Below are 18,026 nucleotides of genomic sequence, written 5' to 3' on the forward strand. Positions count from 1 at the left end.
GATTTCAGCGTGGGTCAGTGGCCAGTGGTGATGATATGGGGGTCATGAGGAAGAGGCAGTCAGGCATCAGAGATCTGTGCTCTCACAAACACAGAACAAACTGCCCTGGGCACCCCAACCCCACAGAAGTCAGTCATCTGGCCCCATGTCAGTCCTGCCACCTTGATGACTCATGGCTATGGCTGAAGCTACCTTCACCACATGGCTGGATGGTTACAACAGGTGTCTATAGGTTGAGTTTTGTCCCCCTTCTTTTGTTGTCTCTTCAGTGGCCCGACTTGTCTCTCTGAAATGCAACATATTTATTTCCCTAGTTAAAGCCTTTCGAAGTTTCCCGTTCACCTTCACTCTGAACTTCTTAGTGGGACGCATGAGGCCCTTTGTAATCTGGCGCTGCTAAATTTCTGTCCTCAAACTCTGCTATTTCCACCTCTTGCTGTCTGGACTCCTGACATTTTGAATTGCTCCCTGGATCATGCTTTATCACCCCCTGATTTGACTGTGTTCTGTGGTGAGTGAGAATATTAAATGATACTATGTAGACACTTAGTCGCAAAGGAAGGAGCCTCAGATTAGCCAAGTAACAATACTCAGTAGATCTTCTGATTTTTTTGTTTGTTTGTTTTGTCCTGTAGGCACTTACAGTGAACGTTGTAAATGCTAGCCAATATTTCCACTTCCTCTCCCTAAACAAACAAAACACAATATTCCTCAGTTCCCTTAAGATAGAGTCTACACATTATTAGTTTGGGACAAAAGGCTGTAAACTGATATGTGGTCACTTTGGACCAAAGCTCTTTTAAAAAGCCAGGTCATAATTTACTTTTCTCTCTTCACCTACTGAAGATATTTTGAAAGCACATTTTGATGCAGAAGTATCACAAGAGCAAAGCAACCTGGATTGCTAGACTTGTTGCTGAATTTACCCCCTAGACTATAGCCAGCCTAGAGTCCCCTGGACATGGAGCCAACTTGGTATGAATGAAAATCAACTTTTACTTTGCAGAGCCCAGTGAGATCTTGGTTGCTGTTTGTTACGGCACGCTGGTACATCAAACATAAATACCACTGGAGCAGATAAATGACTGCATTGTTGCAATGATTAGTCTCGGAAGCATTCCCTTTCCCCCAGCAAAGTCACCTACCTTTTTCTTTAAAGCAAACCATTCAGGCCAAAATTCATCACTGTGACTTACTTTTACAAGTAGGAGGACTTGGGCTCCAGACACCTACTGTCTTATTTTCCACTGTGCAAGATATGGAGGCTTTGCCTATCATTGAGAAGTTGGGGTCACATCTGTAGGTGACAGAAGAGCCGTATGTGTAGAAATCTTCATCTACACCATTGTGCTTCCCATTGCTGATGTCTGGAGGAGGCTTACATTTAGCAACTGGGGTGGAGTGAAGAAGAAGAAATCATCAGGGAAGGTACCTTTGCAAATCTAGCATTCACGATACATATTCTAATGGAGGGTATGAGAAGCAGCGAAGATGCGCAAGAGTTTTATTTTCTAACATGGTTTAGCTTTGCAGTCAAGCCAGAAGAAGTCTTTACTTACCTATACATTGTGGGAGAGGATCACTCCAACCAACTCCTTTATCTTGGATCTCACAATAACTAGTGGTTTTGCCAATTAAAATATATCTGAATGAAATAGGATCAAAGAGTTTAATGAAATTCTTCTTACCTTAAATTAAGTTGGATAAAGGGATCTAAACAAATAAACTGGTTACTCAATTGTAAAAATGAAGAAATAATGTTTTCCAAATAACACTTCCCAATGAGTAAAACTTCAGTCTCTAGACACACCCCAACTTCTCAGGCCCTCTGACATGCAGACCCCTTCTGACTTCTGGGTGCTTACCCTCTCCAATATGCCACTAACTCCCCCATTCACAATCCCCATTTTTTATGGCTCTTGACAGTTCTAAGCTTCCTTCAGTTTGTGTTACTCCCCTCAGTGTATGATAGTAATGGAAAGAAAAAGCATTGTTAGTATGTCTTAAAATGGTACTATCATCAAGGACTAAATGTACACTGTGGTTGAACACTAATGGAAATGTTACCTTTGGCAAACTAGAGCCCCTGGGACTTATTTAATACTAACTCAAAGAAAAATGAATCTCTTAATAAGATAAAAGACATTGAGAATTAAGCATTTACTTATTTTGGAATTTCTTGAAAATATGTTTTCTAAGCTACCCAGGAAACCAAGGGAAAAATGTGGTTTCCAGTTACTCCAGTAGGAATACTTTCGGCATTCCAACAGCACTTCCCTTCTGGATATTCTCACTTCACATCTCACGAGTCATACATAGTAAGGGAATAATGAGGATTACATGTGCAAAAATCAAACAAAAGGAAACAACAGTACTAGGGGAAAATGTTAAACACAGGGGACAAGAAAAGAAGAATCAACACATACTTAGTTGTGGAACCTGAAGAAGGAACACAAAACAGAACAAAATAGCTATTTTAAAATGTATTTCAAATAAGCATTGTAGAAATAATACTTAATCTACATTTTGCTTTATTTTATTTAAAGATTTTATTTATTTATTTGACAGATCACAAGTAGGCAGAGAGGCAGACAGAGAGATAGGAAGAAGCAGGCTCCCTGCTGAGCAGAGAGCCCCATGCAGGTTTTGATCCCAGGACCCCAAGATCATGACCTGAGCCGAAGGCAGAGGTTTAATTAACCCACTGAGCCACCCAGGTGTCCACTGAAGCTACATTTTAAAAGAGCATCACATAGCAACAAAATGGTGAAGTAAATGGTCTGTATCAAAACAACTAAGAGTAAAATTACCAAAGATTATTTTGAGTTAAAGCACTTGAAATAGACAAAGAAAGGCACTCTGAACTCTCCTTTTCTTCCTGAAAGCAGGAGATAAAACTTTTATGTGAAAGATGCTTTCCCCATAACAGGAGGAAAAGAACAAGCTTATCATGAGAGATGGGGAGGTGAAGCCAGGAGAGATCTGTACAGACAGACCTTGTCAAAATGACACTTATCTACCTGCAACCTTCCATAGGTTACTTCCAGAGGTTACTTTTCCACAGTTGCTACTTTTTCTTCAACCTAGTATATAAACACTGAGGCTTAACCACTTTTTGGGTCTTCATTTTCCTGTGAAGGCTCCCATGGACATCTAAAACTAAAATATGTATGCTCTTCTCCTGCTAGTCTTATGTCAACTTAATTCTCAAACCCAGTCAGAGACCCTAAGAGGGTAAAGGAAAAGTTTTGGGGAAAGTTTCTTCAAAAGTTAAGTTAAGGGGCACCTGGGTGGCTCAGTGGGTTAAGCCTCTGCCTTCAGCTCGGGTCATGATCTCAGGGTCCTGGGATTGAGCCCCGCATCGGGCTCTCTGCTCAGCAGTGAGCCTGCCTCCTCCTCTCTCTGCCTGTCTCTCTGCCTACTTGTGATCTCTCTCTGTGTGTGTCAAATAAATAAATAAAATCTTAAAAAAAAAGTTAAGTTAAACACTAATCCAGTACTGATTTTTAAATATGCCTAAATTTAAACTTTATATAGAAAAATAAACAAGTATTGTCAAGAAAAATTTTTAAAAAAACAATAAGGCAGGACTACTCATACAGGCTATTGAAATATTTTATAAAGCCTTGGTAGTACATCACTGTGAAATGTGTACATGACTATGTAGGCAAAACAACAGCATTAAGTAGAAACATATGCAGATACATACAAGATATATATGAGAATTTAATACAGTGTTAAAAAGCACTCTAAAATCAGCAAACTAAAGGACTTTTGGAATAACAGGAAAGTCATATGGGAAAATATAGGCTAGGATATATATCTTGCACTGTATATTGTATATTGCCTCCAAATGGATCAAAGCTTTCAGCACCAAAAAATATGAAAACATAAAAGTAGCATAAGAAATCTAAGCAAATAGTTTAAAATTTTGTATTAGAGAAGAGCTTTTAAATGAAAACCTAAAATCCAGAAGCCATTTTAAAAAGAGAGTTTGATAAATACGAAGCATGAAAACAATTTTTCCTTAAGAAGAAAAAAAGTGAATCAATAGCCAAGTCAAAAGAAAAATAATATACTTGGAGGGAAAGTTGCAGCTCTTATCAGAAACAAGATCTAGCAAAGAAGAAGTCAAACTATCACTCTTTGCAGATGATATGATACTATATGTGGAAAATCCAAAAGACTCCACTCCAAAACTGCTAGAACTTGTACAGGAATTCAGTAAAGTGTCAGGATATAAAATCAATGCACAGAAATCAGTTGTATTTCTTTACACCAACAACAAGACAGAAGAAAGAGAAATTAAGGAGTCGATCCCATTTACAATTGCACCCAAAACCATAAGATACCTAGAAATAAACCTAACCAAAGAGGCAAAGAATCTATACTCAAAAACTATAAAGTACTCATGACAGAAATTGAGGAAGACACAAAGAAATGGAAAAATGTTCCATGCTCCTAGATTGGAAGAACAAATATTGTGAAAATGTCTATGCTACCCAAAGTAATCTATACATTTAATGCAATCTCTATCAAAATCCCATCCATTTTTTTCAAAGAAATGGAACAAATAATCTTAAAATTTATATGGAACCAGAAAAGACCTCAAATAGCCAGAGGAATGTTCGGAAAGAAAGCCAAAGTTGGTGGCATCTCAATTCCGGACTTCAAGCTCTATTACAAAGCTGTCATCATCAAGACAGTATGGTACTGACACAAAAACAGACACATAGATCAATGGAACAGAATAGAGAGCTCAGAAATAGACCCTCAACTCTATGGTCAACTAATCTTCGACAAAGCAGGAAAGAATGTCCAATGGAAAAAAGACAGTCTCTTCAACAAATGGTGCTGGGAAAATTGGACAGCCACATGCAGAAAAATGAAATTGGACCATTTCCTTACACCACACATGAAAACAGACTCAAAATGGATGAAGGACCTCAATGTGAGAAAGGAATCCATCAAAATCCTTGAGGAGAACACAGGCAGCAACCTCTTCAACCTCAGCCACAGCAGCTTCTTCCTAGGAACATCTCCAAAGGCAAGGAAAGCAAGGGCAAGAATGAACTATTGGGATTTCATCAAGATCAAAAGCTTCTGCACAGCAAAGGAAACAGTTAACAAAACCAAAAGACAACTGTCAGAATGGGAGAAGATATTTGCAAATGACCTATCAGATAAAGGGCTAGGGTCCAAAATCTATAAAGAGCTTAGCAAACTCAACACCCAAGAATAAATAATCCAATCAAGAAATGGGCAGAGGACATGAACAGACATTTCTGCAAAGAAGACATCCAGATAGCCAACAGACACATGAAAAAATGCTCCACATCACTCGGCATCAGAGAAATACAGATCAAAACCACAATGAGATACCACTTCACACCAGTCAGAATGGCTAAAATTAACAAGTCAGGAAACGACAGATGCTGGCGAGGATGCGGAGAAAGGGGAACCCTCCTACACTGTTGGTGGGAATGCAAGCCGGTGCAACCACTCTGGAAAACAGCATGGAAGTTCCTCAAAAAGTTGATAATAGAGCTACGCTATGACCCAGCAATTGCACTACTGGGTATTTACCCTAAAGGTACAAATGTAGTGATCCGAAGGGGCACGTGTACCTGAATGTTTATAACAGCCATGTCCACAATAGCCAAACTATGGAAAGAACCTAGATGTCCATCAACAGATGAATGGGTATAGAAGATCTGGTGTATATATATATATACAATGGAATACAGTACAGCCATCAAAAGAAATGAAATCTTGCCATTTGTGATGACGTGGATGGAATTAGAGGATATTATGCTCAGCGAAATAAGTCAATCAGAGAAAGACAACCATCATATGATCTCCCTGATATGAGGAAGTGGAGATGCAATGTGGGGGGTTTGGCTGGTAGGAAAAGAATAAATGAAACAAGATAGGCTCGGGAGGGAGACAAACCATAAGAGACAATCCCACAAAAGAGACTGAGGGTTTTGGGGGGGAGGGGTGTCGGGAGAGGGTGGTGGGGTTATGGACATTGGGGAGGGTATGTGCTATGGTGAGTGCTGTGAAGTGTGTAAACCTGGCGATTCACAGACCTGTACCCCTGGGGCTAAAAATACATTATATGTTTATAAAAAATTAAAAAAATTAATAAATAAAAAAGAAACAAAATCTATATCCTAGTATGCATAGGTTCATGTGTATATATCGTGTGTGTGTGTATGTGTATGTTCATGTGTGTAGGTATCTATCCTAGAAATTAAGATTAGAAATTTCAAGAAATTAATTCTTAAAAACAGGCAAAGGATATGCCAAATAGTTCACAAATCAATACAAATATCTCTTGAACACATAAAAATATGTTCAATCTCACTCATGATAAGAGAAATATACATTGAAACTACAGTAAGATTTCATGTTTACGTCTTAATTTGGAAAATTTTCAAAAATTTCATGTTTTCAAATGATTGACAACACAGTTGGGAAGTCTATGTAGAGACAGACGTTTACATACTCTGCAAAACATTATAACCTCTAAGGAGAGCAATTAGGCAGTATCTTTCAAATTTTCAAATATGTATACTCTGACCCAGAAATCCCACTCTGAAAATTCACCCTACAGATATAATTGCATGTGTATGAAATTATATATGTCAAAGTGGTTGATCAAAGCACTCTTCAGAATGGCAAAACATCAGAAATACCTATGGATCCATCAAGAGACTGTTAATCCATGATACATGACACAATTATATTCTGTGACCTTGTGAAGACAAATCACTGAGGAACTTCTATGCACAAACGTGGAACTATGTTCTATATATATTGACGAGTAAAAATAAAGCAAGACTCAAAGCTATGTTTGTTATTGGAAAGGTGTAAAATAAAAATATATACTAATTTTTAGCTTGTGTTTATAAAAGTAAACACTAGAAAGATACATAAGAAACCCATTAATGTGGTTCCCCGTTTTTAAGGACATGAAAGAAATGGGGTGGATGGCAAGAGGGTAGAAGCGAAAATTCTCAGTGTATATGGTTTTACATCATTTTTACTTTTGAAATACATCATCTATTTATTAAAAATTAATTTAAAACAACTGTTTATACATTGCTTCACACTCACCCTTCTGAACAAAGGAATTTTAACTGTGATCCAAAGACGAGCTCTGTCTCAGCTATCACCTTCCCATTTTCTAATTCTCCTGGGTGTCTGCATCGTTTCTCTGACAGAAAAATTAAAATGATAATGAGTGATTCCAAATACTCAGAGATAAGGCATTAGAAGACTGATTAGCTTTGACCTATGCTTCCAGAAAGATCCTGAGGTTGAGATCCAAATTTATTTCTGATCCTGACTCACTAAATTTTTACTTTGGAGGATAAATGAATACAAAGTTTGATCTCCTATTTTTCTGGTACATTTCACCCTTAGAGGAAAACACTCAGTTAAATCACTATGGTAATGGAGTCTATGGATAGTTATTGATCAGGGAGCTGAGCTCCATTCTGGATCTGTGGCACATACTTTGTATGTCAGCCACTTAAAAATGCATGTCCTTGGTCACCAAAGGGACAACAGAAAGTGTAGATACCCTTACTATTGTAAGAACATTACAGAATTTACTCTCCACTATAAGTGAATCACGGAACCTTCTTCCAAACACAGCAGATACTTTGGTTGAGGTTTCTTTGGAAACCACATTACCTCTCTCTGGCCACCGAACTTTTTATAACTTTGTAAAGAATGGGTCTTGTTTTCAAAATATTAAAATTGAATTTGTAGTTCACTTTGGAAAGAAGTGTTAAGTGAATTATAGTGTAAAAGATAAGCTTCTTTTTCACTGCAAGTGGGCAGTTCATAATTTCTGTTTTATTTGTTTCTTTATTTATGCTTTTCTAAAAGTAGCACACGTATGTACATTGAAATGAGTGACTTGACAACTGGATGGTTTCTTAGTGACCAAAGATTCTCATTTGCACTGAGAAAATTTAATTCCTGAGACATCTTTGTAAAGAAGTGAAAAGCGTAAATAAGAAAAATAAATTTTCATACATACTGACACAGAATTCGTTGTAGTCCCATTTGTTATACCGACAGGTAATAGTCGGGCTTACATAATTAACCCTTCCATAGCCAGGACGGCAGGTGTACCTCAGGACAGTTCCACTTTTGAAGTATGTCTCATTCACCACAGTTGTTAGAGAAGCAAAGTATAAATTTGGTGGGGGATCACAATCTCCTGGACACCAAAATGACAAAGAGTGCCAGAAGTTACAGCTCAAAACACAGCGTCTTAATGTTTCAGTAGTATGATTTTTAGATAAAGGACCATTCTTTTCTCTTCTAATCGAGAAAAATAATAACTCGTATTGTCCTCATAGTTCAATGAATCTAGTGAATGATCAGTAATACACATTTGCTGATTAATGATAATGATAAAAGGCAGAAATTTTTCATCCCTTCTCTAGTGTTTATGAGATAATTTATCTAAGTATGATAGATGTGATTTCATCCTTCTTTCAGAGTCCTCATATCTGCTGACTCAGTGATATCTGAGCAAAGCCAACAATTCCTACAAATTTCCTCAACAGAAACATAGTCTTTCATGAATAATACCATTATATAAAATTGCTTGTCTCAGGGAAGGGAAACCAGGTGGCTGAGAGGTGGGTAAGAACCACATTCTTAATTTGCACCTTTTCGTACACATTGGATTTTGAATGATGCAAAGGAAGAAACATGGAGTCCTTGAAAATAAAGATGTTAATCCTGCTTTCCTTGCAAGAATTAAATAGGGGACCAATAATTTGCCTTGCAGGAGCCCTAAGAGAAGTCTTTACTTATTTCTCCTCTCTATTCTGGATAGATCCAGAGGCAGTGAAAATTGTTCAGTCGGGCTGATAGATCACACCAATTTGTTTCAAGTCATGGTTGGGAGACAACTGTTTTGGAAAATTCCTGGAGAAGAAATGCTAGGGGGAGGTGGGTAGAAAACTGTCTCTTCTATGGATAAAACCAATTCCCCCTAAATCCCAAATAATTCCAAATCCTTTTTAATTCCAAATTCCAAATTCCTGATCAAATCAACTCTTGTTGCTGAAAGTGGCTTTCTGCTAAAAGTTGAATCATCTGTTGGTGTTAAGAGAGAATGAGTGGATGATCTTGAATGTCTGTCACCAATCTGAACTTACTTCTCTAGTACTCACCAAGAACAGGAGCCATTAGAGCAGCGACCAAAATCATTTGGAACAAAGTTGGATCAGAGGCTCTCCACAGCCTAAAGAAGGGCTGGGCTGCCATTTTCTCTTTTCTATGAAGGATCCCATTTAGAGCTCTGGGGTGCATGCCCTGATGATTCTCCCACATTTTTTTCTGCAAAAGACTTCAACTTAATAAGCAGTCATTAAATTCCTAGTCATCATAAAGCACTACGGTAAGTACTATGTGGTCCACATCTTCAAGGAAATTGTGACCTACAGTAGAAGAAAGCACATGCACACAAATGTTAAAACATGACACAGGGAGTGTTAGCCTCCATTCAGAGGAGAGATGGGGGAGGGGTTGTTAAGAAGCGACAGCTTATAGAAGTGTCCAAATGGGATATGAGGGTCAAGTTTAGGAATTTATAGATGCTGCTCTTTAGGGAATAAAGAACCACTGTTTTTCATTTTTGGATTTTGTTTCCCCCTTTTTTACTTTAAAGCTAAGGAGTGATTCATTATTGTGCTTTAATTTCTATTTATTTATATTATTATTATTATTATTATTGTGTCCAGTTAGCCAACATATAGTAGTACATCATTAGTTTTTTAAGTAGTGTTCAAGGATTTATTAGGTGCATTGAACACCCAGTGCTTGTGCTTTTAAAAAATCACTGTGGCAGGTGTGTGCCTGAGAGACTGAAGTAAGCAAAGAGAAGAAACAGGAAGGTTGAAGAAGAAGACTACTGCAGTTGGCCAGGTGAGCCACAGAAATGGTCTGACCATGGAAATGGCAGAGGAGTTGGAGAAGAGGGAACAAATGTAAGACAAAATTATACTGAAAGGCAGGAAAATGATGAAATAGAGAAAAGGAGTCAGATCTGTGTCGTATTGAGAGTTCCTCATGACAATTGTCAACAGAGGCAATAAAGCATGAAGCAATTTGCAATTTTAAATGAATAGTTTATGGAGAGATATGTATATCTGTATGTATAGGTATACATATAGCTGTATAAAGAAAAAGAAAAATATATGTGACAAATTATACTTTCATATTTGATCAGACTATTTGAAGACTTTTTTAAAGCAAAATCATGAAGGACACTTTTCTCTTCACCACCACTTCTGTTCCCTTTGGGGAAAACAATATATCTTAAATCTTAAATTTACATTAGAAATAGTCCTTGTCCTCAAAGGAATATATGAAGTTAACTTCAAAGAAATACTGAGTTTTATCTTTTATTCTGATACCTGTTAGATCCAGATGATTCTATATGCCCCAGGTGTTCTTAATTCGTACTATGCACATATCTGGTAGTGCACTCAATATTTACCTCAAAGATGTTTCTGTCCCACGTTACAGAAAGAGACAAGTTTATAATGACCCTTCACACTACGTGGAGAACCCTAACTTCCTAACCGAGTAATGACTCATTTGATCCTATCTTTCCAAAACTCAGTTCTGATGAAGCCATTCTTCCACCCATCATCAGTTGTGGACCATTCCACCTGACAGACATCTTGGCCCCTGAGTTCCAGACAGGGCCACTAGGACAATTCCGCCAAAATAAATAAATAAATAAATTCAACGAGATGATCCACTTACCAAATGTATTGGCTTACTAAAGTATGTTTACAGAATTTGTACTGAATACACTGAGGTGGTCTACAGATGCGTGAAGGAGACCAGCACTGGGGCCCTTACATACCCACTTTCTTTTTTGTTTGTCCCTCCTTCCACTCCAAATCTCTAGACTCTTCCTCTTGCCCAGACAATCCGGATGAGACAGGAGACTAGTGGGAGTAAGTTAGTTCCACATAGTGAAAACCAATCCACTAAATCATCCATGAAATTTGCAAAATACGATAAATTTCTCTGTTCCAGTGAAAACTGTTATGACCTGTAAAAACTATGGAAATGAGTTTCTTTAATTTTTGATGAGTTCATAGCATTGGTTGAATTTCAGTGAAATTGAAGAAAAAGGCTAAAAAAATCAATATGTATTTTAAAAATTTTTTAAAATAAGCTGGAAATTGTTTTTAATTTTTAAAAAATGAAATAAACTAAAATAAAAATACCGATATATTGGCAAAATAGAATTTGACTACAAAAACTCAGGAGACTGATAGTATAGTATAAAGTGGAAATTCCCCATATGAATTGTTGCAGTTATTATGTTCACAATAAAAATAGGTACATTGGATATACTCCAGAAAATATTCCTGAGTATATATATAAAAACAGAGCTATAAGATTAAATCTTGACTTTTTAAGAAATTGAATAGAAATACTTAAAATACTATACAAAGAACATATTCATTAGCTGTGTTCAAAAAGAAGACATTTACAATCATTGAGTATATTCAAAATGAATATTTAAAACGTTGTTCAGTAATTGACCATTCGACAAACTTAGCAAATTGATTTCAGCAAACTGATCCTTTAGGAATTGGCATTCCCTCACTGGCTTCTAGCAAGGAGCTTTTCTGTCATTTGGTGCTTGGTTGACCCCATTCTTTGGTTGACCTGAACAATCTGGATCCCTGATGGTCCCAAACATTTTCCTATAATGCACCCCTGCCCATTATCACTTGCCCTCTTATCCTTCTTCCCTCTTTGATTCCTACTTATTCTGCCAGTCCTTTCTCCAATGTTCCCTCCTTGTCTCCAGGCCAGTCTTCATATTCTAATTACAGCTCGATGTTTCTAACTTTGATTCAGCTGTGGCTTAAAACTGACATTTAACCTCTGTCTTCAACACTAGACCTCAAGGTCCTTGAAGTCAGAGGTGGGTTCTTACTTGCCTCTGCCCCACCAGGTACCTGGTACCTGGTACCTTGTACCTGTCACTGCACCTCACACAGTTAAAGCACTCAAGAAATGTTTGTTGACATTACATTCAAAAGCATCTAGTGATAAAATGTTTTAAAGAGGAATAATACTGCTCCACATCCGTATCTACTCTTAGAGGCTTTGTTTTGTCAAAGTCAGATTTTCACTGATTTTAAAGTTCTTAAGAAGAACAGAGCCTAGTGATTTTACTCTAGGCTCTTCCCTATCCTTAACCTGAAGTCATCATATCCTCAACCATTCAACAGAGGACAGTGAGGAGGGAAGGAATGAACAAAAACTATTCTCCTCCTTCCACAGGTTAGGACAGGAGATAAAGGTCACCATATATACAGACCCTACATGGGGCTGAGGAATTCATATCACTCAACTTTACTCTGGGACCACAGACACAGTGCTAGGGAGCACAGGAGGACAGTATGTTGCCAGACCCCGGAGCATGGGCTCTGAAGTCGGATCCAGGCTATGTGGATTAAATCCTGTCTCCCTCAGATGGGAACTGTGTGTCCCCGGGGCAGGATACTCCACTCCTCTAAGCTTCAATTTCCTGTTTTATAAAGAAGGAATGATAACTATACATGTGTCTCAGAATTTCTGAGAGGTATCTTGGCTTGGTGCACAGTGGCACATAGAAAACATTAGAGCGAAATATCAGAGAAAAGAGGGATGGGATTGGAGTTGGCATGTGACCTTGACAAGACCAGAATTCCTGGAGTCAAAACATCATCATAATAATGATGGGGACAGAAATGTCTGACTTGATTTTTGGCTCAGGTCAAGATCTCAGGGTCCTGGGATCAAGCCCCAAGTTGAGCTCTGTACTTAGTGCAGAGTCTGCTTACCCCTCTCCCTCTGCTCCTTCCCCTGCTTTCCCTCTTTTTATCTCATAAATAAAAATAAAATTAAAATGGTGATGTATAATTACAATGACATTTGGCTGCAACACCAAGGTACTTCAATTAAAACCCAGGACAGAGGAACACCCACTGGACTTGGACCAGAAACCATTGGTTGGGTCTTCACTGTGGACTTTGGTGATGGTGAGACCCAGTGCCACACCCAGAACAGAGACTCTCATGCACACGAGGGCCTGTTCTGGGCATTCTTCTTCCCCTAGTTTTCCCTGTCTTCCAGAGAGGAACTTACCTACTCCCATGACTTTGACCTTTACCCAGTAATCACTCACAGACCTTTGGGCCCAACTGTCTTCTTATAAAGTGTATAAAAACTTACATATTTCATAAACTCAGTTGCTAATAAAAATCTTAGTCTGCCCTATTCAGTCGCATACATAAATTTTGAGTCTTTAAGCCAACCTCCTTGTTCTGGTCACTAACAAGTGGAATTCCAGTGCTGAGCCTTAAAACTGTGAATATTTCTAAAATTCAGGGAAAGAAATATCGGCAAAATAAGGAGAAACTATTTTGTCTTCCTCTATAGCTTCACAAAGGCATGTATCTGAATCTTAAAGGTGACCTTGCAAATGTTATTTCTGGACTTTAGAGATCATTGCTCTGCCACTTGAACAAAACCTTTAACTCTGGAAAAATCTATAATTGTAATAGGTTATCTTCACAAATTATTTTTTGCCCAGGATAATACAAAGCTTACATTTCTAATTTTGAGTGTGATAAATGCCTGTGAGTTTTCTTTGCAAATCCATAAATGAATTCTTATACTTTTCATTTGTAATCCTGAAAGGAAACTCAAACTTTTCACTCTGTTGGATTTCTCTCTCTTTTTAAAAATACTTTATTATTTATTTATTTGTTTGTTTGTTTGTTTATTTATGGGGCAGAAGGAGAGGGAGAAAGAGAAACTCAAGCAGATTCGACTCAGGGCTCAATCCCATGACAGTGAGATCATGACCTGAGCAGAAATCAGGAGTTGGATGCTTAACGAACTGAGTCACCCCTGTTAGATTTCTTTTTTGTTCTTTTTTTTTTAAGATTTTATTTTTTTATTTATTTGACAGAGAACAAGTGAGAGAGAGAGTACAAACAGGGGTAGGGGCAGAGGGAGAGGGAGAAGCAGGCTCCCCGCTGAGCAGGGAGCCTGATGCGGCGCTCGATCCCAGGATCCCGTGATCATGACCTGAGCTGAAGGCAGTCGTTTAACCAACAGAGCCACCCAGGCATGCTATTTTTCTTTTCTTAATATCAGCGTAATTGAGGTGTAAAGTGACTGAATTGTAAGATATTTAAAGTGTATATCATGGTGATTTACATAGGCACTCTTTGTGAAAAGACTGCCCTCTCCCCCACCACCCATCTTGTTGATGAACACATCATTGGCTCACATATTTATCCTTTTCTTCTTGGTGAGAAGACTTATCTACTCTCTTAGCAAATTTTAATTATACAGTACGGTGTTACCAATATAGTCACCATGTTCTACATTAGATCCTTGGAACTTCTTCATCTTACAGATAAAAATTTATATACTTTTACGAAGCTCTCCCTATTTCCCCTACCCTCAAGCCCCTGGCAACCGATGGTTAGATTTCTTATTTAAGCAAAAATCCTTTTTTTTTTTTTTTTCAAGTGTAAGGTATAGTTCCCAAAGTTCAGATCAATTTTCTAACCACTTCCTTTGTATCTCCCCCACACCTTGAATCCAACATACCCCAAATGAAACCCACTATCTTCGCTCCAACACCCTTGACCTCTATGTTTTCTGTCTCAGCTCAGGTAATCATCTCTATCCAGCCGTCCAGACTAGAAACTTCAGTCATCCTAGCCTCCTCTCTCTTGCCCCCTCCCATATTCAGTCTCTGAGTCCTGTCACATTGCCACAGCAACACTGGAATCTGTCACTCTCTCCTCCATCTCACTTCCATAGTCTGGGTTTATGTTCTCATAATTCCCTTCAGCCACCCTAGAGTACTAAAACGCCTTTATACATCCATAAGCCAGCTTCTAATATGACACTGTCATATTACTAAAAAGGAATTTACTTAAAAATTCCAATGGTTCCAAATTTGCTAGATTTCCTTACCTCTCCCAACCCTCCCTCTGCTTCTACAAACTTCAAACACTGTTCAAATTCATGGAGGTTTTCAAAATACATCCTGGATTTTTTTTTTAAGATTTATTTATTTGACAGAGAGAGAGAGAGAAAGAGAGAGTGTGCATAAGAGTGGTGGGGAAGGTCTGAGGAAGAGAGATAAGCAGACTCCCTGTAGAGCAGTGAGCCCAAGACCCAGGGATCATGACCTGAGCTGAAAGCAGACACAACCAACTGAGCCATCCAGGTGCCCCATTCTGGATTTTTTTTTAAACACTTACAAGAATTTGCATATAATATCTCTCATGACAGATGCTTTTACCTCCAACCTTCTCTTGATTCACTGTCCAGATCAAATATCACCTCCTTAATGAAGAATTGTCCAACTCCACTGAGAAATATCAGCCTCTTCTAAGCTCCCCTAGTATTTTGCTGAGGACTTAATTGTAATGGTATATTTTCTGCTCACGTTTGCCTCCTAAAACAGACTGTGGACACTTGAAGACAAAGAAGATGTTTATTCAACTTCCTAGTGCTGACCTGATACTGTAACTGGTGTGTAACAGTTACCCAATAAATGTGAAATAAGTAAAACTCAATATAGTTTTATCTTCAGAGTGCGAATGACTAACTGCCTTCCTGAGGACCAAATGGAATAATGTCTGTGAAGTGCTTCATTAATGTAGACGAGATCAATGATGCAGTGATCCCACTTCCCTCCCTAGTTCTCAGGCTATGTGGTGGCTCAGTGAGACCTGGGGAGCATCTGGAGTTCACCATCACTACTCCTTGTGGTCCTCCAGCAGAACCTGCACAGAATTCAGCAGACTACAGAGGATGGGGATGGAGGCTAGGACTTTTGGATTAAGAAGACCCAAATTTGAGCCCCATTTCACTACAGTCCAATTCTATGATCTTGAAGAAGCCATGTGAGTTCCTTGGGTCTCGGGTTCTCATTCTCTCAAATGATGACAGTAAACTTAGATCATCTTTCCATTCCCTATAAAATCTAGAATGCTATTAGCTGCCCACTAAAAAACTAAGACTTCCCTAGTAAATGCCCTCATATTTCAATGACATTGTCACCTTTTAAATTCCTATAGAGGTGAGACCAATTCAAGAGCTATGGTCTTGAATTGGTGACGGGTCTCTGAACATAAATACTGTTGGCATGCACAGTGCAGTACAATTTGAGAGGTGCTGGGAGAATTCTCAGCCCCCAAATTTCTCCTTCCATTAGAGATTACTTTTTAAGTCCATGTATTTATTTTGTCTAAACTCTGCTTGCATGCCTCTTGAAAGGGTAATATTCTTCTCCAGTCTCAACTCCTTTCTTGCAGCTACACACTCAATCACATTGCTTTCAGATTCCAGAAAGAACTTGCTTCCACACTTTCACCTCCTTCCTAAAATCTCTGTATCTATCAGCGTCTTCCTTGTGTACTCCTATTATATCCAAGAGTATCACTACACTTAATTCAAACCTCCCCTGATGCTTCTGCTCATTCTGGATGCTCTGTCATTCTCTCTGTACTACTCTATTTTAGGGATAGAACAGGACTCAGCTAAGAGTGGCTGAGGAGTTGAAATAAGAACAATAGTACTGTGTCCTGCCCCACCAAGGAAGAAGGAAATTTCCAGAAGGAAGGGTAATCAATGTTGTCAGATTCAGAAAAGTGGGGAAGAAAAAGGAAGTGAGAACAGTCAAGGCTTCTAGCTTCAGAGAGTAACTGGAGGCTGACCAACATCCTTCTTATTATCAAATCAAAAGATCTTGGCTGTGGATGGTGGAGAAGATGGGGAGGGGTTAATAAAATCTCCAAAGGGCCCTGTATCAATTTTTAGGATGCAGACTATAAAAACCGGGTCCTCTGCAAACCCCTTTGGACATTCTGATTTACCTCCTGCCTCAACTCCTCTGTGTGGAGAGATGGTAAAGAATCATTGAACCAACACACCTGACTTTTAGATACAATAACAAGAGTGACCTTCTACTTCCTTTCTGCTTCAGTTTATTTGTATGCATTATTATTCGCCCATTTATAACAAAAAATTGAGGCTTAGAAGGACTAAAAATACTTTTCAAATTATACAACACCCTAATGCAGGACTCCTGAAAAGATTTCTGCTGAAAATACCCCCAGGGTTTTGTCTTTCTTGCCCTCCTTAAAGGGCCAAACCACCAGCCTTTTCCCCAAGGCACCCCAAATAACCCACTGACCTGGCAGGTAGCTGAGGAAGAAATAGAAGACTCAGTCGTGGTCCCTTGGGTCGTTTCTCAAGGGGGAAAAAAACTGTCTGGATCTGTAATAGTTTCAGTTCTTCCCCAGATGAGAGTTTCCCAGAGTACCCTGAAGCTAGCTAGTCATTGCACCACCAAGAAGTCCCTGAATTCCAGCCATGTGGCTGGCTGGTCACAGATGGGCTAAGTTCTAATGGATGGGCAGAAACTTTTTATTGGCCCAGTGAATGATTAACAATGGAAATAAAGCACTAGTATTTACCTAATCCCCTTCCTGGGCACTAACCCTGCTTCCTGATAACATGTTGCAATCGTTTTTTCTCTTCTCTGCCAACCGTTTCCCCTAAGTGGAATGGTAGTATGAATTTGATGCCAGAATTCTTTTTTTCTTTTCCTAAATTCAAAACAGACCTATACGACGCAATCCACCTAGCCTAAAAAACTTGGATACTGTAGGGCTGAGACTAGGCCCACCTTGACGCACTTTCTAGGATGTTAGGTCCAGCAGACCTTCCTGGAGCTCCCTGACTGGTGACTTTTCCCTGTGCTGGTCTTCATTCCACCCCAAGACAGTACAGTGGTGGGGAATTTAACAAGTTTATTGACTTCCTGCTATGGGCCCAGTTGCCTGGAACATAATCCATACTCGATACATGTTAACTGATGGGACACAGCTATTAAAGGGCAGTTTTTCCTGAAAATTTCACTTTTTCTGTCATAAACACCA

General features: G+C 38.7%; 1 protein-coding gene across 4 annotated transcripts in view; it reads right to left on the reverse strand.

The window, feature by feature from the left end:
• The window catches only part of LOC116879737 (C4b-binding protein alpha chain-like), a 30,167-nt gene extending 12,671 nt beyond the window's left edge, over positions 1-17,496 (reverse strand). Inside the window, exons 1-7 of one of the 4 annotated variants that reach the window (XM_032878152.1) lie at positions 17,279-17,496; positions 15,380-15,554; positions 9,207-9,372; positions 8,057-8,239; positions 7,123-7,222; positions 1,560-1,645; positions 1,197-1,391 (exon numbers count right to left, since the gene is read on the reverse strand). In XM_032878152.1, the coding sequence (XP_032734043.1) occupies positions 1,197-1,391; positions 1,560-1,645; positions 7,123-7,222; positions 8,057-8,239; positions 9,207-9,366 (724 nt within the window). In that variant the 5' untranslated portion in view covers positions 9,367-9,372; positions 15,380-15,554; positions 17,279-17,496. Of the gene's footprint in view, positions 1-1,196; positions 1,392-1,559; positions 1,646-7,122; positions 7,223-8,056; positions 8,240-9,206; positions 9,373-15,356; positions 15,555-17,274 lie in introns of all 4 variants that reach the window. The other 3 variants (XM_032878151.1, XM_032878153.1, XM_032878150.1) reach the window with 3 other exon arrangements.
• Positions 17,497-18,026: the final 530 nt, after the last annotated feature.

This window comes from Lontra canadensis, unplaced genomic scaffold (assembly GCF_010015895.1).
Source record: "Lontra canadensis isolate GAN:19392208 unplaced genomic scaffold, GSC_riverotter_1.0 scaffold63, whole genome shotgun sequence".
In the NCBI taxonomy this organism is placed as follows: Eukaryota; Metazoa; Chordata; class Mammalia; order Carnivora; family Mustelidae; genus Lontra; species Lontra canadensis.